The sequence below is a fragment of the Agelaius tricolor genome, unplaced genomic scaffold, assembly GCF_023055355.1.
Source record: "Agelaius tricolor isolate 1412-34295 unplaced genomic scaffold, bAgeTri1.0.p SCAF_38, whole genome shotgun sequence".
Taxonomy (NCBI): domain Eukaryota; kingdom Metazoa; phylum Chordata; class Aves; order Passeriformes; family Icteridae; genus Agelaius; species Agelaius tricolor.
This window is the reverse complement of record NW_027269298.1, coordinates 4,692,320-4,718,935: the sequence shown is the minus strand read 5'-3', so window position 1 is coordinate 4,718,935 and position 26,616 is coordinate 4,692,320. Positions and strand designations below refer to the sequence as shown.

At 50.3% G+C, this 26,616-nt stretch overlaps 2 protein-coding genes across 9 annotated transcripts in view; one reads left to right on the top strand and one right to left on the bottom strand.

Moving 5' to 3' along the window:
- DENND1A (DENN domain containing 1A) overlaps positions 1-4,086 on the top strand; it is a 150,820-nt gene extending 146,734 nt beyond the window's left edge. For all 4 annotated transcript variants that reach the window (XM_071454131.1, XM_071454130.1, XM_071454134.1 and 1 more), the window contains 2 exons: positions 157-412; positions 1,263-4,086. In XM_071454131.1, coding sequence (XP_071310232.1) covers positions 157-412; positions 1,263-2,543 — 1,537 coding nt within the window. In that variant the 3' untranslated portion in view covers positions 2,544-4,086. The remainder of the gene's footprint in view (positions 1-156; positions 413-1,262) is intronic.
- A 1,203-nt stretch (positions 4,087-5,289) lies between these two features.
- Positions 5,290-26,616, bottom strand: part of CRB2 (crumbs cell polarity complex component 2) — a 54,708-nt gene continuing 33,381 nt past the window's right edge. For 3 of the 5 annotated variants that reach the window (XM_071454124.1, XM_071454125.1, XM_071454121.1), the window contains 10 exons: positions 26,352-26,491; positions 25,713-25,895; positions 24,716-24,829; positions 15,460-16,398; positions 14,174-14,730; positions 13,167-13,332; positions 11,890-12,757; positions 10,997-11,113; positions 10,489-10,615; positions 7,430-8,607 (listed from right to left, as the gene is read on the bottom strand). In XM_071454124.1, coding sequence (XP_071310225.1) covers positions 8,380-8,607; positions 10,489-10,615; positions 10,997-11,113; positions 11,890-12,757; positions 13,167-13,332; positions 14,174-14,730; positions 15,460-16,398; positions 24,716-24,829; positions 25,713-25,895; positions 26,352-26,491 — 3,439 coding nt within the window. In that variant the 3' untranslated portion in view covers positions 7,430-8,379. Of the gene's footprint in view, positions 8,608-10,488; positions 10,616-10,996; positions 11,114-11,889; positions 12,758-13,166; positions 13,333-14,173; positions 14,731-15,459; positions 16,399-24,715; positions 24,830-25,712; positions 25,896-26,351; positions 26,492-26,616 lie in introns of all 5 variants that reach the window. The other 2 variants (XM_071454122.1, XM_071454123.1) reach the window with 2 other exon arrangements.

The following is a 26,616-nucleotide window of genomic DNA, read 5'->3' as shown; positions in this document are numbered from 1 at the left end:
GCATGTCCCCCTGCCCACAGCCTGCTCTGCATGGGGAGCTCTCTGAGCTATGTTTGCCACTGGGGAGCTCTTTGTAACTCATCCAGCTCCTTAGGAAATTGTGTCTGGAACAAAGAATTAGAAATCTGGTGATTTGCAATGTGATTTTTGTGGCAGGCCTCAGCCGTACCGGGCGCTGAAGGAGTCGGACAGCGCCGATGGGGAGGACGTGGGCAGCCCGGAGAGAGCCAGAGAGCCGCTGCCCCCGAGCCCTCTGCTCTCCAGCAAGGCCTCAGAAGTCAACCTCCTGGAAGACATCTTCCCCAGCCTGGAAGTAGAAGCCCAGCCCCAGCCCCTCAGCCAGGCCAAGAGCCTGGAGGACCTGCGGACACCCAAGGAGGAGGCAGAGCAGCGCTGCTCCTTTGAATACCAGGTTGGGGGCTTCCTGTGCCCTGGGGATGGCACAGAGCTCATTCTGAGCATCTTTTTCATATTATTGGGTAGATCCTAATAATAATCATCGTTGTCATCATCATCATCATCATCTGCTTTCCAGGGATTTGCTTATGTGTTTCAGAATTAATTTCTGAATTAAGAAATGGCTTAAATGGAACTCAGTGATAAGTAAGTGTTTCCTCTGAAGCCTTTGCTTCTAAAGGAGGGGATATTTGCCCTGTTCCTCAGAATCTCTTTGTCCCATGGCCATCACACAGAGTTATCTTTGAAGTTGATGGCTGGCAGTGAGAATGAATAGTTGGTAATTTTCAGGTCCCCTCCAAACTTTTTTTCTTTTAATCTGGCTGTTTTGGTTTAAGCATCATTTGAACAATCTCCCTCTGAAGAAACGGGATTGTTTGTGAAGGAACATTGCTCAGAAAGTGTTAAACTAAAGCAGACTCCAAGATCTTCATCTGACATTAAAGAAGCAAATGTCATTTCTACTTTATAATAATATTGATTTTAGTGTTACATTCAGATATTTCATTTGTCAACTTATTCCATGCAACAGTTAAGGCTTCTCAGCTTCTGTGCCTTGGACACAGGTTGTGTGCTCCTTACTGGGCTGTGACAGATGCACAACACATCCCAGCTGAACAACCCCGTGGCAGCAGAGCTGGAATTGGAGCTGCAGAGTCCTGGCTGTTCCTGGCCACTCGCTGTTGTCCCTCTGCACTGATCAGCCTGGGGACTGATCCTCTTCCCTCACAGCAGCCTGAACTCACTTCCTGCTGTGTCTTGTGAGGACATCAGTTGGTGTTAATGTTTGTTCTGTTCTCTTGCAGAGAATGGATCTTGGTGTGTCTGAGAGGAACAGGATTGTGCCAAGCATGAAGCTGTCCCACCCTTACAACAAGCTGTGGAGTATGGGCCATGATGATATGGCTATTCCCACCAAATATTCCCAAAGCTCACCAGAAAGACCCTTGGCTGCCCTGGGTAACATGCCCCCCATCACCAGGAGACCCCAGAGCAGAGACAATGGTCTGGCTCCTGCAGAAAAGGATGAGTCCAATCCTGCCGTTCAAGGGAACATCACCATTCCTAGGCCCCAGGGAAGGAAGACTCCAGAACTGGGGATCGTGCCACCACCACCAGCACCCAGGGCTTCCAAGCACCAGGCTCCAGCCGGGTCGGCGGAAATCCTCACCCCTCAGGGGCGCAGCCCCTTGGTTTCAGATCTCATCCCCGAGCCCTTTGGAGCTGTGTCCCTGAAGCCCGAAGTGCAGCAGTCTGTGAGTTGCTCCTCCCGCCCATCGCAGCTGCTGTGTGGTGCTGCCGGCAGCGCTGGGATGCTGCAGCCCGAGCGGGTGAAGGCAGAGGGCGCCGGCAACGAGAGCGAGCTCCTGCTGAGCCTGCTGGACCCGCTGAGAACCACGGCCTGGCCGGCCAGGGCCCCGCAGGGCTCGGCCCCCGCGCCCGCCTTCGGGGCCCTGCCCGGTGACTTTGTGCCTCCTGCAGCTGCAGCGTTTGCCCAGCCCCTGGGCTATCCTGCCCCAGCTCCAGCACCTTTTCTACAGCCCTCCCCCAATCCCTTCACCCAGACACTGCCAAGAGCCCTTCCAGTGTCCCTGGTCAGAGCCCCCAGGGGCTCCTTTACCCCCTCCTTAGGTCACGCCTACAGCTCCAGCTTCATAACCCCCACTGCCGCCTTCTACCCAGCACAGAGACCTCAGCCCCCCATGGCCACGCTCTCCATGCCAAACCTGTTCAGCCAGGCTCCAGCTGTGCCAGCAGCTGGCTCCTTGCTCCTGCAGAGCCACAGCCCCTCTCCCACCAGCTCCCTCCAGCCAGCGTGTCTGGGTGCTCCCTCCAAACCCCGAACATTACAGGTGGGCCAGCCCAGCACAAAGGTAGATCCCAAACAAGCCCTGGCTCTTCTGGCCAGTGATCCCCCTCTGGTCCCTGCCAGGCCAGCCAAGGGCTTGGAGTCAGTGTTACTGTCCTCAAAATCCGAGGAGACAAAAGATCCCTTTGAAGATCTGTTAAAAAAGACCAAGCAGGACGTGTCACCCACACCAGGTAAGGTGGAGCAGCTCAGAAAGCGATGGGAAACCTTTGAGTGACGCGCCCCATGGCCTTGGTGTCCTTTCGGAAGTGACAGAGGGAATTTTTGGTTTTTTTGAGCCAGCGTAAAACCAAGCATTTCTTTTAAGGAAGGCTGAGCCAGGACTGCTGCAGGACCATTGCTGAGCTGCAACTCAACACGAGAGCTTTTTGCCCACAGGTCAGAGTCCCCCAGTCCCAGTCCCTGACACTGCTCTCTCACTCCCCGCCACTGAACCCTGGGATCCCTGCACTGACCAAAGCCTGAGGGGAGGGGGGTTGGGTTGGGTTGGGTTGGGTTGGGATTTCCACACACAGCTTTTCCAGCAGCACTACTGATGCACAAGTTATTCCCTCCCTGTATTTTTGGTCCTTGGCACACCTGGAGCTTGACACAGCCCACTCTGCTGGGGTTCATTCCTGCCTCTGGGAATGGACATCAGTTTTTCTGGCATTACACAGAGCTACAACGTTTTGTTCCCACATGCCAAGTGCAGCAAAGCAGCCCACACGTCACTGAACTGCTCCCTTGGTTTCTGTTTGTGCTCGTTGAACCCCAGCCACTCCTGGAGCTGTGCTGTAACATGGACCTTGGTGGCACTTTTGAGTCCCCCCACCCCGAACACCAACAGCCAGGGTAGAGTTGTCACAGGCCTGGAAACCACAGCACAGAGCAGCTGCTCAGGGATTGGTCCTGCATCTCTGTTGGGAAACTGGAAACACCAGCAATTGTTTTCATTTTTTTGACTTTGTTTTTGTTAAATACATCAGAAAATAGAGGCCATAAAGAGTATCCTAGTTCTTATATATGTGTATCTTAATATTATCTATCAATATTATAAATTGCAGTATATGAATGGAATGTAACGATATCTTACTTGATTATTACAAAGAAGAGAAAAAGTGTGGGGTGTGGAGGTTCCCAGCTGCAGAGTGCAGGGCAAGGCTGGGGCTGGGGCAGGGGTGTCCAGGAGGGGGGACCTGGGCTCCGGGGCCCCTGGAGCCTGGGGCTGGCCCCGCGAGGCACCGAGCGCAGGGCACGCTCAGCTGGGTGTCCTGAGCCCTCCCTGGGCTCTCCAGACATTCACACAGGCCTCAGCATCCCCAGCAAAGCTGCTGCCTCTGATCATTTCTGTTTCACTTCAGTGGTGCTTTTTTGGTTTGTTTGTATCTGGGCACACTCTGGTGTAAAACCTGTCACTCTCGCAGAGGGAATCACATCACCATGGAGCCTTTGATAAAGGAAATCATCTTGGACACATGGGGAAATTCTTGTAAAGCTTTATCTGATTTCCAATGTATCTATTTTATTCATGTTATCTTGGAAGTTTTCTTACTCTGGGGAATGGGAATGGCTGTCTCTGTGTTCAAGTCTGGGCAGTACAAAAGAAAAATAATATCTGAAATGCTGCCGGTTTTGGGAAGACCACAGTATTCCAGGAATATTCTGTTTCTGTACAGTGCTGTTCCTCTGACAAGCCATTCACTTGGATTTGTATTTTTTTTTTGTGTTGAAAGACAGATGGGTTTAGTATTGAATAGTAAAATATTTAAAGTCTAAGATACCAGTTCCATTTTATTTGGATAAAGGATAGAGTTCAGAATAAGAATGTTATATATAATTCAGTCTGGCATTTCAGAGCTCCTTTGCAAGGAGCTGATAAAACTTTCTGGATTATAGTGGGTGTGAAGGGGCACTGGACAATCCTGCCTGTGCAAGCAGGGCTCCACAGGCCCTGTTCAATGTCACACACACAGTGATCACACACTGAGGAGCCCAGCACAGATGCCTTAAACCTCTCAGGAAATTCTGTCCCACTGCACTTCATTTCCATCTCTGGTTACTTCACTCGTATTATGGATCATTTGGTAAGTCAGTTTTGGGGCACTGAAACCCCAAAATTAGCATTAACACCCATTTATTCACCCTCCACTGTATTTAGCACCTCTGAGATCCAGGAGGACAAGGGGTTTGGGACTTCCCTCATTTCTGGAGCAGGGTTTGCAAGCGGGAGATTTTCTTAGGGGTTTCTTGTAATGTAGGAATTGAACTGTCCCTAGGACAGCATTTAGGGATTTCTTGTCTTATTTAAACTCAGGAATGCCTAACATGATTCATTCCTGACAGTGCCAGGTATAACCAGTTTGCTTATCTGAACCAGTTCTGGTTCAGCCCTAGAAGGAATTTGGACGCTTTCATTAATCCAGTATAAAAAGTGTTCCTGGTCTTACTCATCAGTGACTTTATACTTGACTTTTCCATGTTCCTGTACTTGCCCTGTGTTTGCTTATTTACAGCTGCTTGCTGCCACAAGAAATAAGTTTATTTTAAAAACAAACAGACAAGACAAACCTCTTCCAAGTTTGTGGTGCATCTGCTGCTGCACAAGAGGTGAAACCATTTCTGTATTGTGTTCACTCTGGGTAGAGGCTTCAGAGTCCCTTTTCCCCCCATTCCAGTCTCTTTATTGCCCATCAAGTCAGGGATTAATGGTAAAATGCAGCTCAGGGAGGTGAGCAGAGAGCAGAGGTTTCCCAGCTCCCTCCCTTGGTGCTCAGCAGCTCTGTCCTGCTGCTGGACCAAGCTCTGCACCCTGGCCTGGGCTCGGGGCTGTGGGCCGTGACAAATTGTCACCAAATGAATCCTTTAACCGTGAAGAGCCATCAGCGTTTGCAGCTGTGCAGGGGGTGTGGCACAGACCATGATCGGCATCCAGACAGAAAGGTGTTCTTTGGGGAAAAACAAGTCACAAGTCAACAACCAGGTCTGGTTTTAACCAAATTTTATTGTAAATTTCTTTTGAAGGACATTCTAATTATTTACAAATTATAAAATTTACAATTAAAAAAGAAATCAGGATCATAATCATTAACTACAGCAAGTCCAGTTTTGTGAAAAAATATATTCAAAAATTAAATATCAAAAGAAAGTTAAGTTCATTATTGAAAAAAACAAAACCACCTTCCATAAATTATTTTGCAGAAATGCTCAAGACACTGGCAGAGTATTTGAACACCTTTGCTGATAGTGGCTTTGGGTGCTTGGGGTCCCAAGCTGCTGCCTCATTCCTGTACAAACACCACACCTGGAGTGCAGCAAAAAAGCAGAAGCAGGGCCTGCCCCGGGGTGTGGGGCAGAGGTGGCAGAGACCCCTGACCCACCCTGAGGTTCCTGCAGGCCTTTGCCTGGCAGCACAGGGGCCCCAGGGCTGTGCCCACCCTGCTCCCTTCCCTCAGCCCAGGGAGGAATTCCTTCCCCTCTGTCCTGGCTCTGCTGCCCTGGAGCCTCCTGTGCACAAAGGCACAGGAAAACCCCCCTCACCTGCCCCCAAAGGCCCAGTGCCACAAGGGGAGCGGGCAGTGCCACTGGCACTTCCCAAAGTGTGCTGGACCTCCCAAAGGAGCAGCTGGAGAACGCCCAGAGCAAACCAGTGCCAGACCAGTGCCAGCAGAGTCACTGCTGATGAACACAGGGAAGCAGCCACAGGCTCCCACCTGCCACAGGGCCTCCCTGTCACTGCCAGACACAGCTGGGATCTCACCTTTGACTCTTCTCCACTCCTAGAGGGAAAGTGATCTTACTGGCAAAATATTGTCTGTCTCCCACTCCTGGTTTCTTCTGTTTTCTAAAATGTTCATTTTTGTCAGCAGCTGCCTGTAGCAGAGACCTGTTCTTACAGACACACCTGTTCTTAAACGAACACATGTGAGCAGTAGTTCCAGGCCCCTCCCTTTGCTTGGAATTACAGAAACATTTACAGCTACAGTAGAAAATAAAATCCAAAAGCAGACCAGAATAAACAGCATTTTCTTGTGGCAATGAGCTACAGCAGGCAGGTTCCCACCCTGATTTTTAATAGTATTTTGGACATTAAAAAGCAGACACTGTTCTAAAATATTCCTTACTGATAGTTGTTGTGATTATCCTGAAACATTAATGACCTTAGGCCTTACCTGGCCTGCTGTGCTGCATTTCCTTCCACAGCCTCTGCCACATTATGCTAAAGAAGAAACAGCACATTCAACAGCTAAAACAGTAACAGGAGGAGCAAAGCCACAAAATCAAACCCCTGTTAGTGCAGTGGAAAGCAGATGCTGTGTCACCTACACCAGTCCTTGTTTGGGTTAAAAGATTGGCTAACTAAACTCCACTCTCCTGTACCAGCAAGCCCAAACCTGTCAGTCCAGAGAGGTCACCTCTAGAACTCTTTCCTTCTCCCCTCCTCACCCCAGCAGGTACCACCTGATGCTCTCTCAAGGGTCAGTTCCATGGTCCAAGCTGCTCGGGAGTGGTGGAGCTGGATCAAACATGGAAACGCCCTCCTTTCACAAAGGTTCAACTGGAACTGGCACCTCAGGATCAGAAAGGCACTTCACATATTCCTGTGGTTTGGTCTGGTCTCAGGGAAAGCTCCAGCAGCTCTAGGAAGGATTTCCCAGCACTCACTCACCTGGCTTAGCCTTGCAGAGGAGTCACAGGCATGTGTCTTTTTGAAAAAACCTTATTATTCACATTATTTCTGAATGCAGTGGTTTAATTCCCGTTCAGTGGTCCTGCCTGAGGGAGGTTTTTCTGCTGCCTGCAGGAGCAGGGGCCCAGCAGGCTCCGGCTGTGCCACAGCCCCATCTTCTGTCTGGTTCCGTGTCCCCGCTGTGCCACAGCCACTGCTCCCTCCCCGGCCCTCAGCAGTGGCGTTTTTGCTCCCCGGCGCTGCCGCTTTCACAGCCAGAGCGTTTGCTGGGAATGCTCTGTGGGCTGGGCTGCAGCGAGCAGCCCGAGGGGCAGTGCCCGAGGCCGTGCAGCGCTGTCCCCCCCAGCGCGACCCCAGCTCAGATCAGCCGCTCGGTCGGGGGCATCTTGATCACGTTCCACATTTCCACTCGGGCCCCGTCCTTCTCCTGCCGGCTCGGGCTGTAGGTTCCCTGAGTCGCTCTCCTCCTCTTCATGGCAATCGCCGTGGCTACGGCCAGTGCGAGGAGCAGGGCAGCCCCCGCAGCCCCGACTGCTCCCACCACGGAGGAGTGGCTGAGGTGCGCCCACACTCGCTGCTGTGGTAGAACAGGGAGTTACTCAGAGCTTCCACCAGGACGCAGCTGCACTTCACCCCCTCAGCCCCAGTGCCTCCCTCAGCTGCGCTGTGCTGACAGCGCTGCAGGGCAGGAGCTCCCCCTTCCCCTGGCCCGCGGAGCCCAGGGCATGCACAGGAGGCTGGTGCCCTTTCCTGCCCCCTCTGCCCTCCATGCACACCCAAAGTCCAGCACCTGGCAGCTCCAGCACTGGCCCAAACCTGCACGGTACCCATGGGAATGGCTAACAGCAGCAGGGCATTCAGCACTGATTTATACAAGGATTTTGATCATTCCTGACAATTCCCTGTAACACAGGGCTGTCACAGGGAGGTCACAGCTGCTGTTGCTGTTGAAGACTCTGAAAACCTCACACACCTGAGCTGAGAGAGTTTGAATGTTTTTCAGCTGTTGACAAACCAGAGCAGAATACACAAACCAGCCACGACCTTGCCAGCTCCTGAGTGGGACTCAGGGAGCTGAACCTGCACAGGTGCCTCGGGTCACCCTGCCTTGGACAGCAGATTTAATGTGCCTCTCCTGCCTGGGGGGGACAGGAGCCAGAGCCACTTCAGCTCCTGCTGAGAGAGCGCTGGGCAGCCCGGGCAGGGCAGAGGGAGGGCAGAGGCTCCCGTGCCAGCCCGGCTGTGCTGGCGCTGCCTGCGCGCGATGTCCGTTCTTGGGGAGCGGCCTTAGGGGAGCGGGAGGGGGTGGCTCTGCTGCTGCCAGGGCTGGAAGAGCTCCAGGTGCAGGCAGCCCTTGCAGGTGCGGGCCCTGGCACGGCAGGGCCTAGATCAGGCGCTCTTCGGGCGGCACCTTTAGCACACTGTCCATCTCCAGCCGAGCTCCTGCCACCTCCTGCTGGCTCGGGCTGTAGGTCCCCTCGGACTGGCGCCTCTTCCTTGCCGTGAGAACCATGAATATGAGAGCAATACTGAGGAGCAGCACAGAGCCACAGGCTACAGGGACAGCTACTTCAATTAGTGGGGAGGGGAAGAGAGCACCTGGAGTCCCTTTCTGTAAAAGAAATTAATGGAGAAACAATGAAACCCCAGCGGTTACAATAACTGCAAGAACTGACCAAAGTGGTCGGATTAGAGAGAAAAAGGTTTGTAGAAAAGCAAAAAACAGCACTTTTTCACAGCAAGACAGCCCCTTAAGATGTAAATGCCAGTTTACTCAGCATCTACAGTGGGAGTCTTTAAAGGTGCCTTCTTATCAATATCAGACTAAAACACACAGGTTGCACTGGCAAAGTTGTGACCAGTGTTGCAAAACAAAAACAAAAAAACACACATCAAAAAACCCCAAAAAACCAAATCAACAAACAAACAAACAAACAAAAAAAACAAAACAACCCAAAAACTTTAAAGTTAATGCAGAGTAATGTGAATTTTCAGTAACCCCAAAAAATTTCTCCAAGCAGGGGAATGATACTAAAAAAAAGTTCAATGATGCCTTAATGCCTGTAATGGCAAAGCAGAGAATTGATTAAGCTGTTAAACTGTGAAACAGAATTGCAGAACTTGCAGCAGGAAGGGGAAGATGTTGAAGAGGTCAGGACATGGATGGGAGATGAAGATGATAAGAAGCCCAAGTACTGAGAAGGGAAATGAGAATTCCCTAATTCTGGTGGAATCAAGGATGGCATGGAAGACAACAACATACTAAAACAACTGTGGAATTTTTGTCATGAAACAAAGTTTTAAAATTACAGTAAGCTTAAAAATAAGATATTTCTTATTGCTAGCAATAGTATCGGCCACCTTACAGCTAAAACCAAAATAATTCAAGCTGGACTATTTACAGTTTTTTGATGCCATTCAGTCTGTGCTCATGTCACAGAGCAAAGAAGGAACATTCCCAGGGGATCTGGAAGCCCTTCTGCCCTTTTCAAGTGCCTGGAGTCCAGGTGGATTCCCCGAGCCTGTCCAAAGCCGGGTGCTGGGCAGGGTTAGTTCCAGAGCATGCGGGTTTAGTCCTGCACCACCAGGGGCCAGCAGGGCCCCGGAGCTGCTGCTGTGGGAGCAGAGAGCAAAGGGAGCTCAGCTGAGCTCCAGCTGTCCCTGGTGGACACGAGCACCATCCCAGCCCCTCCCTGCCCCACCAGGGCGGGAGGGAGGGAAAGGAAAGAGTGAAGAAAAACAAGGGGAGGGTGATGAAAATGAATACAAGGAATCCACAGAAATGTCCTGGGACAGAGCAGATAGAGATGCCTGAAGGAGTTTGTGCATGCAAACTGGAAATGTCAGGGTGACCTTGGCACGTGCATTAGAGCCCTGGGTAACAGCAACAGCAGCAAACCCTGCCTGGCACAGAGCCCTTTCCATGCAGGATGGGTTAGTACATTCCCAGGTTACCCAAAAAGCTGCCTGTCCATGCAACAGCTTCACAGAGAAAGCAGGGGTAGGGATCCCACCTCCCCCCAGGAAGCCCCACCCCAAACACTTGGATTATGCACACAGGATGGGCAGCTCAGGGACAGGACTCAGCTTTTCACACAGAACTGAACCACTCTTGGCCCGACTTTATCCAACCTCCCTTCTCCAAACATCCATTTCTACTCAGATGATCTTTGGAGAGGGAAGGTGTTTAGTAACTCTTATCCAAGATAAAACACCAAATGAAATTCCACTCTCCAGGAACCTGGGTCAACTGCAGGAGTTGGATTTCTGTCCAAAGAGTTGTGCAATCTATGGAGATGTGCAGAGACAGCCCCAAAAGCCATATGGCAGCACATGCAGATACTGAGGAGCATTTACTGCAGTTATTTATGTGTTGGAGACCAATAAGCAGCAGCACTGCAGAGAAAAGCACCCACTGAGGATTGCCCAGCTGTGCTCTAGGCAGGGCAGAGCAGGCAGGGCCCAGCAGGGCGCAGGGACGGGCAGTGCTTACGTTGATGTCGCAGCGCTCGCCGGTGAAGCTGGCGCTGCACACGCACTCGTATCTGTTCTCCGAGTCCTGGCACGTGCCCCCGTTCTGGCACGGGTTCGGGTCACACTCGTTTATGTTGATTTGACAGCTGGAAACAAAGTGTGTTAGAATTGTCATATATGTTTTTGTGCCATAGAACACAAGATCATCCACTCTAAAAAAGCCTCTTTTGTTTGAAAACGGCCATTGCAGCTTCTCCAGGTGCTTTCTCTGGAGTCAAACAATTTGAAATTCTCCCCTGTTCACACCAACCCTCCTGTTGTGGTTTCTATGGCACTGAGGCCAGCACAGGTCTCCAGCACAGCCTAGTGTGCTTGAAAAATCTTGGAAGCAGTTCTCACTGCAAAAACTGGTGTTGGCAGCTGGATGATCTGAAGCCTCCCTCTGCTCCAAGCAACAGCTCGTGTTCCCATTAGGAGCAGCTGTTTGACTGGCACAAGGACATGGAGGCGGGTGAAGCAGCACTTACTTCCTTCCAGTGAAGCCAGGCCTGCAGGAGCAGTTGGCTCCCCAGCTCTCGGTGATGCACCTGCCACCGTTCAAGCAGGTGAAGTTCTTGCCACACTGCTGAGGGGGGAACGGCCACCTGGGGAGAGCAAGGGACAGCCTTAAAGCACTCAGGTTCTGGGGAAGGGCACAGTGTTCTGGGGCTCAGGGGGAATGGGGCTGGCAAGGGTCATAAACACCGTGCTTGGTATTTCTAGGAAGTGAAAAAGGGAATAGTCTCAGAAATCATCTGTAACATCAGAGTATTCCTTGGATCATGCCCTGGGAACAGACAGGAGCTCTATCAGTACTCAGACAGGCCTGTTCTTGCTAATGAAAATATAGGCAGGGACAGGACATGGCTGGAAAAGTACAGCCAGGCCCCAGGAAGGATAATGCCAGTACCAGGTAACTGTCCCAGCATGCAGCAGGAACAACAGGAAAATCATCCTGGATAGATCAGATAACTGAAATGCAGCTGTGTCAGTATTTAACTTTGTGTTCCATTTGAACTGGCACAAGATGTTTTGTTTTAAATCAGGAATATGGCAGAGGGGAATCAAGTCACAGAGAAGATGGACATCTTGGGGAGTGCTAGGGAAATGACAACAGGCCAGAGTATGTGCCCTTCAAACAGCTCTGAAAGGTAGCACGGGGAAAAACCACATCAAAAGGAAGGATCCTTATCCTGTACAAGGCTGAACCCCTGTCCGTGAGGGACTGGACCTGGACAGCACCTTCCAAGTCACAGCAGAATTTAGGTTCTTTACCTACGAGATGCTTGCAATGAAAAATTTCCCCAGAGTGTCCCAAAGTAAAAGTCCAGTTTATGCAGAGGCTCCCCTGCCCCTGTATCAAAGCAGCCCCAGCACTTACTCGCAGCGAGGTCCGGAGTACTGCGGGGGGCACCTGCAGGAGTAGCCGTAAATGCCGTCCACGCAGGTGGCTCCGTTCAGGCACTGGTGCCGCACGCAGTCGTCCACGTTGATGTCGCACCTCTTCCCGATGAAGCCGCGGAAGCACTCGCACTGGAAATCTGCCACGGCATCCACGCAGTCGCCGTGCACGCAGGGGCTGGGCTGGCAGTCGTCGACGTTGGCCTCGCAGCGCGGCCCGGCCCAGCCCGCGCTGCAGCTGCAGCGGAAGGCGTCGAACAGGTCCTGGCAGGTGCCGCCGTTGAGGCAGGGGCTGGAGGCGCACACGTCGGCCCCGGAGCAGCCCAGCCGGACGCTGCCCGGGCCGGCCCGCAGGAACTGCTCGGCCTGCGGGTACGGCTGCTGGGGCGGGAAGGGCAGGAAGAGCCCCCCAATGTGCACCCGGCCCAGGCAGCCGGTGAAATTCTCGGCCAGAACGACCGAGGCGTTGTTCTTGAGGAAGTCCAGGTTGCCGGCGCTTCCCTGCAGGGTCACGTTGACCGAGCCGTCCCAGCGGAGCAGCCACCGCGAAGAGAGCGCGGCCGGCTCCTCCATGGACACGGAGACGCTGTGCCAGGCCCCGTCCGCGACGGGCTGCGGGCTCACGAAGCTCACACCCTCGATGCTGTTCCCACTCCTGATGTCAACGAGCAGGGAGGAATTCCTAATGGCTACCTGGAGGGAATCCACCTCTTCCACAGCCCGAAGCAAAACAGCATCTTCATCTCTGGTTCTGAAGTCCAAGTGGAAGCTGCTCAGAGTTCTGGTCACTAATGCGTTGGTGGTAAATTCGATGGCAGCATAACTATTGAATGTTGCATTAGCCAGACCTATAAATAAAGGGAGAGAGCACGAGGATTTCAAAGACAGCTGGTGTCCTGTTTGAGCCAGACCAATGGCACACCCCTGGCAGGTTCTCTCCCTAAGAACCCCTAAGCTTAGTGTGAGCGGGATTACAGGCGAGCTGCTGGCAGCCTTAAAGCTCTTCCTGTTTACAACTGCACCTCCTGTAGTAACATCCAGCTCTTAGGCAGCAATTTTTACTCCTCAGCTGTGCTCTGCCACACCCAGGACAAGCCCACAGAGCCCAGGCTGGCTGCAGCAGCATGTACCTGGGCACCACTCCGTGTCCTCCTTGCAGCATGTGTTTGTAGTGTTTTCAACAGCACAAACTGGGAACATTGCTTAGAGAGACAGGGAATGGGGGGGATTTTACACAAGCAGGAGAACAGAACTTACACACATATCCTGCCACAACATCTGTGCAGGTGGTGCCTTCAGGACATGGGTCACTTTCACACCAGACTTTCTCTTCACAAAATTTCCCAGTGAAATTTGCTGGACAGCTGCAATGGAAATCATTCCAAGTGACAATGCATCTGCCACCATTCTGACATGGCTCAGACTGAAAAACAAAACAGGGGAATTTAGGGGCAGAGTAATTAATCTTGAAGTCTAAGAGACTTTGGTAGAATTGTGAAGATGAGCACAAGCAGCATTTGAATCAAGAGAGGAGGGAAATGAAACAATGACTCAAGAGCACTGAGGGAAGCACAAGGGTCTCTGCACAAGAAACTCCTGAGCCCCTGCTCCCCCCTGTGCATAGCACTGACCAACAGGAACTCCAGCAATTTGGAAAAGAACAAGGCACAAAAGCACAGGTGAGGAATGGATGAAACAAACTGTGATGCTCCCAAGAAGCTCCCGAAGTTCTGTCACCAGAAGGACACCCTAACACCAGAGCTGTGACAACACTTGAGAGCACCATAAGCAAGAAGGGCAAGCCTAGGGGGTATGGCCTCCCCATCAGCAGCTGTGGCACAGAGGAGAGCCAGGCTCTGATCCAAGGGCACATGGAGACAGCTCCTTCAGCCTCTGCTGTTGAAATGGCAGATTCCTGGGGAAGAGGCTGTTGTGCAACTGGAATGGGATGAAGGGAGGGGCTGGCAAGATTACAGGTTAGGGAGGGGAGTCTGGAACCTATGTGGGCTCAGCAAAGTGGAGATGGCAGCACAAAAGCCATTGCCCAAGTTCTAAAACCACAAAAACTACAGGGGAGCTTGAGAAAACTCAGTGTTTAAATCATATGTAGCATATTGAGTGAGGTGGGAGCACAGAGAACCGTATGTTCTTCAATACATCAGAAACCTCCTCTTTCTGGTATCAGCAACAGTCGGACTTCTGTGGAATAACACAACTACAGTGAACCCCTGCACACACAGAGACAAACACCACACAGCACACACCTGGCAGGTGTCATCAGAGATGCAGCCATGCACAAGGTTTCCAGTTTGAGTCCTATTGAGGTCCTGTGGCACACTGTCGTTCTCTACCTGGAAAAACTCTACCTGGTGGCTGTTAAGTTGGATGTCCTGCAAACAGCCCTTGAAATAGCCCCCCCACAGCTCAGCACTGTGGGGGTTTGGGTGCCCCCCAATGAACACCTCAGAGCCAGCCCCCAGGGCTTGTGCTGGCAGCTGCCCCAGCTGCACCAGCGTGTCTGACTGCAGAGCACCAACAGAGCCTCCCTGGAAGGACAGGGCTATCAAATGTCTTCTCCCATCAACCACATTCCCTGGAAAGGTCACAGTGTCTGCAGGGGACGTCTCTATGCTCAGCTGGCCATCCCTCAGGTACAGGGTGAGGCAGGGGCCTGTCCCATTGCAGGCCTGCAGTAACAAACCATCGGGCTTCCGGCTCCGCAGGAAAAACGAGAGGTTGAAGTCTGCCCCAAGGCTGTCAGAAAGGGTGAAAGAGGCAAAGCTGGTGGAATTCTCTAGGCCAAATGTTGCTGCTGGGCGCTCTGGAAGAGAAAAGAAACAAACTTCAGCTCAGAGATAAAGGGAATGCAGCTGGCACGGGGATGCAGCTCCTTAGGAATGGAGCAACGGTCTCTTCTCAATGTTTTCCACGTGTGCCAGGGTAATGATGCTCCTCCCCACAGGTGTGTGACACTAAGAAGTAGGTGAATGTGTCCTTGCTTCCTCTGGAGGACACAAATTCAAGTATCCAAGTAGCATGAGAGTGAAATACAGGTCTAGCAGAGCCCTTGCCAATCCAGCAGATTTACTCAAGGACTTTCGAGATACAGAGTTGCTTTTAAAATTTGTAAATTTGGTAACAGCAGTACATGTCATATTTAGGGCTCAGAAGAGTTGAAAGAAAGCCAGATACTAATACAAGCCTTACAGCAGCAAAAAATGTAAATAGATATGATTTTAACTCAAAATGGTCAAAGAGCTTCCTTCAACAAAGCAATATATTCCTATTCATCCTCAACTCAGAAGCTCAAGATCAACTTTTCACAATAAAACAACTTCCCTGTTAAAAGGTGATGTCAGAGCCTCTGGCTCTACCAGGAATAACCTGCACCACAAAACTGACAGTCATTCGTGCAGGAGCAAACAGGAAAGAAAATCCACAGAGGCTTTTGCTTTATTTTTCCCCCTGGTCGAACAGAAAGTCCTGTTCCCAGAGCTAACATCCATCCAGTACCTGTGGAGCTGGCAGGTGTCAATCCCATGGCACTTACCATATGAGCAAGCTGGGCCCCCATAGGGCCTGGCACAGTCACACCTGAAGGTGGCCCAAAGGTCCACACAGAGCCCTCGGTGGGAGCAGGGCTGGGACAGGCACCACTCGGTGCGCTCGCAGCCCGGCCTCGCCGGGGACGACTGCCCCAGCGCCAGATCCGCCGGCAGCACGGCCTCAGCGTCCACCTGCAGGTCCTCCAGGCAGCCCACAAAGCCTTGCTGGCTCTGCGTGTTGTTGGCCATTGGATCCTCAGCACCTCCAATGTACACATTCAGGAAGGCTTGTGGGATCACAGCAGCACTGGGTGGGACAGGAGAGCTCTGCAGGCAGACCCCGGCCTCACAAGAGCCGTGCCAGAGCTTCAGCTGCACCGTGCTGTGCACAACAACTTCCACCTTGTGCCACTGGCCATCGTCCACTCTGAGCCCCTTCAGGAGCAGCGGGTAGCCAGTATCCTCCCTCTTCAGCTCTGCATGCAGGATGCCATCCAAGAGCTCCAGGAACAAGTACTCGGCCTCACGGCCTCGGTAAAAAAGGACAGCGCTGGGCAAAGTGGTTCGGAAGCGGAGGGACACGCTGGCCCCTCCCGTGCTCCTCCTGCTCTCAGTGTTCTCGGGCAGCTCAATGAGGAGATACCCTCTGGAAGCAAAGGAAAACGTTGTTGGTGTGGCGCACGTGGCATCATAGAAACCAGGCTGGCACTGGCACAGGTGGCCGTGGCTCTCAGCTTGGTAGGTCGGGATGCACAAGGCCTCGTTCTGGCAGTCGTGAGTCTGGCACCCAGTGAGCTGGACAGAGCAGTTCTTCCCTCCCCACATCATGCCATCCTGGCCAGGGGCACAGTGGCAGGAATAGTCAGCAATGCCATCCTCACAGACAGCTCCATTCTTGCAGGGACCCTCCTCACACTCATTGATGTTAACAGCACATTCCACACCTGCGGAAGAGATTTAGAGATGGGATCTCACCTGGGACTGGGACACCCTCCCAGAGCCTGCCAGGCACAGCCCTCCCCAGTTCTCTCCAGGGAGCAGCTGCCAGCAAGGAGCCCCACACTCACTCACAGGGTCCTGCCCATGATGCAAGAGCAAGAAAACCAAACTTCTGTGTCCTCCCAGGTGCTATTTATTTATAGAACTTTGGTCTGTCAGCCCAAATCCCCCACCAACTGCTGTCCTGGCCCAAGCTCAACATGCAGAAGGTATGGAAGGACCAAAACAGCCAGACAAGGAATTTATGCATTTTTCTTAGTAGATTTGGTATGTTGAAAGGCCAGGTATGTCTATAGATCTGACTGGAGCATGATCCAGGCACCAGTGTTGCAGACAGCAGTAAAACAGGAAGTTACTGGAAAGCCTCAGTTAAAAAAATCCAATTCCAAGACGACCCACCAGTTGTAAAACTCACAAAACCCAATTCATTACCAAACAGCAAACACAACATGCTCCACAGGCACTCTGCCATGCTGGCACTAAGCTGATCTCAGTTCTGCCCAGTCCTGCAGAAATGAACTGGGTGAGGTCCTGCACCGCCGCTCTGTCTCTGGCAGCACATGGATCCCTATGGGGCTCAAGTGAATTACCAGATCTGGCTAATGAAAATCTGCTGTCATTTTCCTGAGCATCCCAGACTGACAGAGGAGCCCTGAACCAGTTCACTTTATCTAGCCTATAACATTGGTTTTCACTAATCTTCAGAGACAGTCCCACAGATAAACCAAGCATGGATTATCCCAATCTAATAGCATTACACCCGATCCAGCCAGCAAGCACAACGAGGGCAGCAGGAGGAAAAAGAAGGAATTCACACACAAAGGAGGGGAATCAAAACACAAAGGACATTTGTAAAGAAAAGCCACTAGACAGAATGTGCATGTCAAAGAGATTAGAGAGCTGCCTGGGCAGAGAGATGAGGGGAGATGGGGCACTAGGAGCACTGGAGCTGGACTTGATGTGTAATTAAAAATAAAAACTTAGCAAAGATACAGGTTCTTGAATATTTGCAGTGATGGTTTATCCCCTGAGCTCTGCAGAGAGATGAGCAGCAGCTTCCAGCTCCAAACTGATTGTGCCAGTGTAGGGACAGAGCTCTGGGAAGCACTGAAAGAGAAATGCAAGGTTCTAGCTCTGCACTTTCCAGATGTGCCAGAGCTGTTCTGTAAGCAACAGCATCTTCAGCACAGGCCTCTTCCTCTTACTGTAGGGCTTGCTCAGCAGAGGAACAGCAGGGACAGAATTGAGATTGCAGCACAAAGCTATGAAGGAAATGTGTTGGAATAAACAGAGTATAAGGGACATCACTGTGCCTGGGGAATCCCAGTTTGGGAGAGGACAGGGTGGGTTTTCTTGGAGGGCTCTCCAAGCTGCAGGAGACAAGTGTGCAGTCAGATTTAAGGGGGGAGGTGTTGAATAAGGAAAGAGGTTTGGTACAGTCCCAAATCCTAGAGATGCTGCTGTTCCAGATCAGAGTTGCTGATATTTACCAAGACAATGAGGGGAAGCTAACATTGCTTTGGATAACAAAAGGAGAGATGCCGTGAATTTTTGCATTTCTGAGAAGGCTGGGAGGCAGGAGAGGCCCTTTCTCCCATTCCACATTCCCAGCCTGAGCAGGTCCCAGCTCTCTCAGCTGCAGCAGCTCCTGCCTGGGCTGCTCCTGCCCCCAGCCCCCAGTGCCTCACACGGGGTGGGATGGGGGTCCCCAGGGTGGGGCTGATTAAACACCACGCTTTCCCAAGGGATGCAGCTGCTTTGATTTCTTAGATTATTTGTTTGCAATGGGTGAAAAGTAGATTGCACAAGAGTTCTAAAAATCTGGCTAATGACAATTTTTTTTCCTGGAAGACTTACTAAGCAGTTATCTGGAGCTACATCACTGCAGTTTCCAAAAGTACAGATCATTTCCTGGATATCTCTTATTCCAATCTTGTCCAAGACATGGACAGTTGTGTCTTTGCAGACCCACTGGGAAGTAGATATTAAGAAGTTGTTCAACACTAATTGTTTTTTCTAAGAGCAGTATAGGCATCCCTTTTCAGGTTTATTAAAAAAAAATAAATTGGAGGACGTGACTCTGTTCAACAAAAACAAGTAACAAAACCAAGTTATTCTCCTTGTAAACAAGTAGTACTCTCCTCTGTTTGCTCTAAATTTCATAGCTGAAATGTTTACTTTTATTTGAGCCATCAATAGTAAAAGCAACCAATCTGATTCATTACACCATTAGGAGACTTTCAAAGGTTTAATGAGTTCCTTATCTAGTTAAAGACTAACAATAGCAAAGCAGTGGAACTTGTTATCTGAAAATCAGACAAGTGGTATCTAAAAGGCTGCTATCTGGAGTCAAGGATTTCAAACATTCCCTTAATCCAGCAGTGTCTGAGGTAACAGCCCCAAGCCACCAACCCACAGGGACTGGGTCACAAACACTCAGGAGTGGCTGAGTTTTCACAGCCTCCAGTATATTCAAATATTCAAATCCAAATCCTTCCCCACGTTCAGGGTGTTACAGCTGTGTGGGAACAGTCCTGTTCTGTAGATGCGAGTGTGATTAAATCCACACAGCTCAGCACTGCCTGAATGGAGGGAATGATTTACTGGCTGCTATTAATAAGCAAAGAGTCATTGTATACAGTCTAAGAATCATATACTTCAACAGATACATAAAATGTTAAAAGAATAAGCACAAATGAAGTGAAATATTCTAATTTAGCTGTCAGATATCAAAAAACCTTGAAGGACAAGGTCTGTTCCTTGAAACACGGGAGTTCAGCAGGGCTGCCCGGCCAGCACTGCCTTGCCCTCTCCTTAAGGCAGCTGAATTCCTAGCGACCTTTCCCTGCTGCATCCTAATTAGGGATTGTATTATGATTATCAAAAGGAAAAAGGAGGGGAGGGAGAGGGGGTAGGCAGAGCATTAGCCGCCACAAACGGACCCCGAGACAATTCCATTTGCACAATTACCGCCATTTCCATGGCAACCCCTGCTCTGCCGCTCTCCCACCGCGCTGCCGCTCGGGGCGAGGGAGCGGAGGGGCTGGGGAAGGCACCGAGCACCGAAGGGCTGGTCCTGAGCTACAGCCACTAAACCTACCTCTCCACAAGGCAGCTTCCGATCTATACAGAAAAATGAAAACTGCAAAACACCCGGAAAAAGCAAAACTAACGTTTCCCAGAAGCAGCCGGGAGGCACCTGTGTGTCTGCAGAGCTCACCTGGAGGTGAGGGGCACAGACCCCGTGCCTCGGAGGCTCTGACGCTGCCCGCAAGGCACAACTGCACACGGTGACTGTGGAGCTGCCAGCCAGACCCGTGCAACAAGGAAATTCCTCTCCTTAAAGTTTCCAAAACAAAACTTTAGGTCTCTTCAAAATAAAAACATTCTTCCCATCTAATCAATTCTGGTTCCTCCGGATGCCTCCAGCCAGCACTCCCCACACACCCAGCCCTGGGCAGGCACACACACACCGGCAGGACACACTGCAAGCACTGTACACATCTCATTACCTGCCAGCAGCACAATTCCCCTCAGGATCACGCCAATCAGCACAGATTTCATGGCCGACTCCTTGTGGACATTGGTGACAGTAAAGGGAAAAAAATGGGGGTGAAGGGGGGGGAGGGATGACAAAAAAGGCTGGGCTGGCAGGGCCGTGTGTGCAGGCGCTCTCTGGTGCCAGTCCCACGAGAAGGGATTGGAGCGGGGGAGCAGAGCCCTGCCCTGCCCAGGTCTAATCCAGCCCGGCTCTGACCCTCCCAGCTGGCCCCTGTCCGTGCTGACACCAGGAATGTGTGCTCCAGCATATCCCTGCTCCCTGCCTCCTGCAGTGCCCAGCAGTGCCCACAGCCTCAGCAGGGCAAAGCCAGGACACAATCTCCTGCCCTGCTGCGGTCCAGGTGAGCTGCCAAAGTCCCTGAGTGAGGCCAAAATGTTCTTTTCATAGGCTAAGCCAAAAAGCTGCATTTCCACCATTGTGCAATCCCTAAACCATAGGAACAAGGGGAGTTCGGAATGCAGAGCGAACCCAGGCCCTGCTGCACATTCACTAGTGAGGGAATAATCAGGGTCCATCAGGCAGTTTTCCTTCTCCCTGTCCCCTGATCCAGTGATCTGTGAGCACAGACATTTCCACTCTGCTGTATTCACTAAGAAAAGTCTCAGGTTTTAGTGACCATGGTCTGTTTCCCTGAAGTCAAACTGGATGGAAAGAAATTCCCTGCATTATGCTGAATGTACAGGTTCAGACACGGCAGTACACAATCAAAACTCTCTCTGTCCTCATTAGCCACTGTACTAAATTAGCTGCTGCAGTCTCCTTTTTCCTCTGTGGTTCTGGGGTTTGTTTTTATTTTGTTTTTTAATATAGCTACTTTCCTATTACAAAATTTCTGGAGGCACAGTTGTATTTTTGTGTTGTAAGGACCCAGAGAAGTTTCTTATTTCTGTGAAGAAATGTTATCTGAGAGCCTTTCCCCAAACTTGGAGTCTCTGTTTGTATCAATGTCAGGTCCAAGCAAACAAAACCTCCCACATGTCACTGTCTGGAATCTCCATGAGCAGTATCACTAAGATATTTAAAAAAGCGTTCCAACAACTCCCCTAGCCATTTCACTTTTGTCATTTTACTCAATCCAAACATGCCAGTGACTTTTACAGATACTTGAAGTGGGAGGGATATGGTGAGTGTTTGTTTGGAGTCAAAACTTCTCAGATAGCCACAGACCTGTGCACACACAGACCTATCCCAGCACAGATTTGGAACATTATCTCTGTTAGCTACTCTGACCCTTCTCTTGTTCAGGAGAAAACAAACAGGCAGTTGTGCACATTCAGCCACTACTGCAACAATAAAGTGTAACAACTGTGAAGACTGCAGAACACTCAATGTCTTCAAAAAGATGCCTCTTTTGGTTTATGCACCCACACATTTATCTCCACATACACACACAGAGTCTACCTGGACACTACTGCCGGGAAATCCATCACACCCCAATGCACCCAGCACAGATTCTGCTCTCACCTGGCACCAGGCACAAGCAGGCTCTGGACTGCAGCACTCACAGCCTTCTGATCAGATGACAGGGAAGTCAAAAGGTCTGATTAACATGGAGCTGTGATCCAGCAGGGAGAAGAAACGTGGAGCGGAAGGGAAGGGGGGGAGCCTCACCAAGTGCTGCCTGGCTCCCTTCAGCTATATTTACCAAAAGGGATTTGGCTGAAGGTGGAACAGGCCTCTAATCTCTTTACTATCTTAACCTTTTAGCTGCCCTTGCTCTAGAGGCGCCGTCTCTAAAACAAATCTGACTTAAGAAATACCTGCACAAAAAAATTACATCTATCCAAAGGTGGTTAGAAGGAAGAAGCATCTCCCATTTATTTCCTGACCCATGACCCAGGAATTCAAGCCCATTTGATCTGGGCTGGTGCCCTTACAGAGTCACCATTTATAGCTGCTGCACAGAAGGTTTCTACTTCTTTAAGGAGACAAAGACATTATGGCTGAACAAAGTGAGATGGTCAATAAGCTCTCCAATTATACTGGGACACATTCACACCACATCACCTTCTGATTTCTCATGAAAGTAGAAGTGTTCCTCAGCCATGTGCAGAAGAGCTCAGAATGTTCCCATGATCACAAGGGGCCAGTGCCTGGGGCTGGATGGCTGCGATGGCTGCGATGGCAGGGGCTGCCCAGTGCCACAGTGCCTGCTGCAGGACACATCCTCTTCTGCCTGAGCACAGCTTTAGCTCCAGTGGAGGCACTTAGAACATTTAAAAGTTTTTAAAGAATGAATGATCCAAACTTCAGTGATAACATTTTTGCAGGTTAAAAGTCAGTGTCCATGTCAAATGGAGGTACCTGTCTTTTTCTCGTCCTGGCCTAACCTATTGCCTAATAAATACCCGATGGACTGAAACCATTTCTGAAAAAAATTAATTCAGAATTCATTTTGTTGGATTTCTTTTCCCCTAAAAGACAGACTTTTCCTAATATGCTTTGTCTCTTGACCACAGTTGCCATCATTTCCAAGAGCATGCAAGATTCCCTCTCCTTTGCACCTCATTTAGTACCCATGCAATCTTTTGATTTGTACTTCTTGTATCCTCTCAGGGTACCTATATCCTCTGCTAAAGCACAAACCATGTGCTGAACAGACTCTTCAGGACCTGTTATGCTGTTCTCTCAGGAATCAGGCACCACTTTTGCAACAACTGCATTTCAGAGAGACGGTTCATCTGCCTGCACTGCACTGAGAGAGCACTGAAGCAGTTAATTTGCAAAGAAGGAATTTCTCCTGACTTGCATTGTTATCCCAACACTCCCCAAATTCCTCAGACTGAAGAAGCAAACACACTTTTTTGGAAGGAACCCCTGCCGCCCCCAGAAAGCATTCTTCATCAGAGTAGCAAGTTCACTTTAATCAGTGGAGGCAGCTTAAACCCAAGTTCACGGCAGATCTAAGCTGCCACAGAAATGGGTTTTGAAGAGAAACATTATGGGAAGCTTCACAAAGTTGTTCTGTGATCCTAATATGAAGTAATAAGCTGTTTACCCAGCATGACTGTACTGGGATTAATTGACAAAGGAGGGGAGATTAATTGCTATTATTTCCCTGTCAGCTTCACTCCTCCACACGCACTCAGTGATCTCACAGACTGCTCCCAGCCTTTTGCTGGGTTGATGTGTCAGAACTACCTCAGCTGAGACAAAGTCCTTTACCAAAAGTCATATCCAGAAGAGCAACCTGCTTCTAATCCCCTTCAAGGACTAATGAACCCAAATTTGATGCAACAGAATGAACTCTAGCACTCCTTTGCCCATCAGCCCATGTTTCTGTCAGCTTTTCTGCCCATGAGCATGCTAAGAATTGGAAAGGATTAAACAGATCTGCAGTTTGGCAAAGTACAATGAAATTCTGAGCTCTGTGTGGGTGCTGGGGCACTGCAGGAGGAAAAGAGAACGGCACAGATGTGAGTGGGAATTCTGACAAGAAGGATAAACTTGAAACCATCTCTTTGGACAAGATCTCAGTTCAGAGTACAGCATTTTAACTGCCCCAGAAAGCAGCGATAACGAGCTTAGATAAAAGCTCATTTTCAAAGGCCTCATCTACAAAAGCAAATTTTTCTTGATCTGGTCTAAATTAGCAAATGAGATAGGTCAGAAAACCCCACAAATAATTCAGCCCAGTTACAGAAGGTGTTAACTAGAAGCTGATTTTACATTCTGGGAATGAAAGTAATAGGTCTTCCCAGGAAAGAGCTGGGCAGAATTAAACCAACACAGCTCAACTGCTGCAACCACAGAAGGAAAACAGAAAATTTTCCCATGCCATAAAGGCCTGAGAGGCCCCGGGAATGTTGTTACCTGCTGTTGCAATTTAAGGGACAAGGTTCTCTTCTGGCTTCAAGTGTTTCTTTTTCCCACGAGATGGCAGCCTGGTAACACTGTGGAGAAGTTACCCTCGTCTAAAATCCAGAAATCCAGGACTGTGCTGGGATCGAGTTTCTTATAAACTACTCTGGTGTTAAATCGCCCAACACACGTGAAATTTAAAGATGAAGAAGACTGACAATGAATATTTTAAAGAAAGATGAGGTTTAGTACCAGTTGGCAGAGGACCTTCCCAACAGGGCTAACATTCACCATCTCACAGATTCTCAACCAACAAACCGAACCCTTAGGGTCAGGCAGGGCATGTGGGGAAGAATCCAGACTCCTCATTCCCCTGTAAACAGAGAGGGCTTCCTTTGCTCACATCACAAAGACCTTTTGACCTCCTAACACAGCAGATCACTGCTTTCAGCCAAAGATGGCTGGCTCTTATCATCCCAGGCTGTTAGTGAATGGAGATGTTTTACAGATGCTTATGTGCTGTAATCTGTTACAGCCAGTACAATCGGTGACACTTAGAACGTTAAACATCCCTTCTTTTATTTAAAGGCTGGCTTTCTATTTATTTCCTGCATGATAGAAACCCCCCCAGTTCTCCCAGGTAACTCTCACTCCAGGATACAGATGCCCTGGGTACTCTGATCTTAGACTCTATGCAGTTGATCTTATGTCTCCAAATCTAGTTCATGGCCTATCACCTTTCCTGCCTACACCGACCCAGCTTTGAGCCCTGAACTGCACACAGCACACCACTCAGTCCTGCCCTCCCACCCTGGAATGCTGCAGCCAGGCAGCAGAGCAGCAGTGCAGCATTAGCCAAGCAGGAGGCTCTGATCCCAGGCACCCCTTCCCCAGGTTACCTGAATAACCAGGTGGGCAGTGACAGAGGAAGCCATTCACCAGGTCCTGGCAGAGCCCTCCGTTCTGGCAGGGCTGGGACTCACACTCATCAATGTTGGTGAAGCAGGTGTCCCCTGAAAGTGAAACACAAACACTCCTCAGAAGTGCACTTGTGCAGCACTGAAACAAAAATGACAACTGCACTCTTAAGTTTTGCACTTCTTTTCTTTCACCTAAAAATGGAAAAGAATTCCTTGAAGTCTAGCATGTCTCTGCAGGCACTGGCACACAAACACCAGCATGGAATAATGGGGAAAAATGAAGTATGAAATGATTTTCCAGTCTCAAACACTGGCAGGATCAGCACTTCTGAACCATTCCCATCTGTGCAACAGTGGACCAAACACTCATATTTCTCTCATGAAATAATAAAGTATTATTGTTTATGCCTCCCCACTAGGGAATTTCCTTAGCTGTTAAATTCAGCCTTTTCCACATATCTCCAATGCATGGAAAGGGTGATATTTCAGTGGAACATCCACAGAGCTTCTAGTTCCAAGAGCTCCATACCAAGAAACTCCTCTTGTCCCATTTTGATTATACAGTTGCTGCCTCGAGAGCTGTCTCACCAAGAAAACACCTAGAACAGTAATCTGTGACTCCAGGAGTTAGCTTCCTCTGATGAGGAATTTCAGAGATACCCCTAGGGAAGAATCCTGCCATATGCATGAGAGACTGACAAAGGGAAAGGACCCTGGCACCTGCATAGCCAGAGGGCATTCATGGCAGCATGGGGACGTGCACAGGCTGCTGCCTCAGCCTGGACACAGTCTTGGACAGGGCATGACATTCAGCTGTCTGTAATGGGAGCAGAAGCCCATTCCTGATGCATCAGGCTGCCAGCCCCTCTGAAGTACCAGTCCTTAAGATATTTCTGTTGCAGAGATAACATTGCCCATCCCCTCAAACAGCAGCCCCTCCCCGTGCAGACAGGATGACATTTGCTGTGCAGCTCACCTGTAAAGCCTGGCTGGCACTGGCACAGGAACCCAGCTGCTTGGCTGTAGCTGAAGTTGCTGGGGAAGTGGGGCTGTGTCCCGTAGTGGGCTGGGTTGGAGCGCTCCAGGCACAGGCCACCGTTGTGACAGGGCTCTGTCACACACTCATCCACGTCCTCCTCACAGTGCTGCCCAGTGTAACCTGCCACGAGACACTGCTGTCAGCACCTGCACACCTTCACTGCAGCTCAGCTCCCAAGTGCTGTGCCTCACTCAAAGGAGGGAATATGAGCCCCAAATCTCATCTAGCAGACAGTCCCTGGGCCCTTTCATTTCTTCACTATGTCAAATACAGGAACCAAAATCATCAATTTACAGGAAAGCATCACCTCATGATAGAGGAACTCATGATGGAAAATGTCAGAAAACATAAAGAAAACTTTATGGTTGGGAATTAGGGTGATTTTTGCAGGTCAGCTGGATTTTGGGATGACCTGTAAAGGGCAGCAGTGCAGCATCACTGTTCCAGACAATGAAAACTCACAAGGGCCATGCAGTATGGTCATTAATTCTCTACTTCTCCAACACAGCGATCAAGCACGTGCTGTCCACGGCCGTGTGCCCACACCACCAGACGGGCAGAGAGGCCCCAGCCCACCTGGCCAGCAGGCACAGCTGTAGCCCTTGATTCCCTCCAGGCAGGTGGCACTGTTGTGGCAGGGGTCAGAGGCACACTCCAGGATGTCCCGCTCGCAGTGGGTCCCCTCGAAGCCGGTGTCACTGCAGTCACAACGGTAGCTGTGGGGCACCAAACAGAGCAGGGCATCAGCTCAGCCTTGCACAGCAGAGCCCCAGGTGAGGAATGGGCAAAGAGCTCAGCTGTCAATGCTCACACCTTACCCCTGGAAAGGTAAATTCAGACC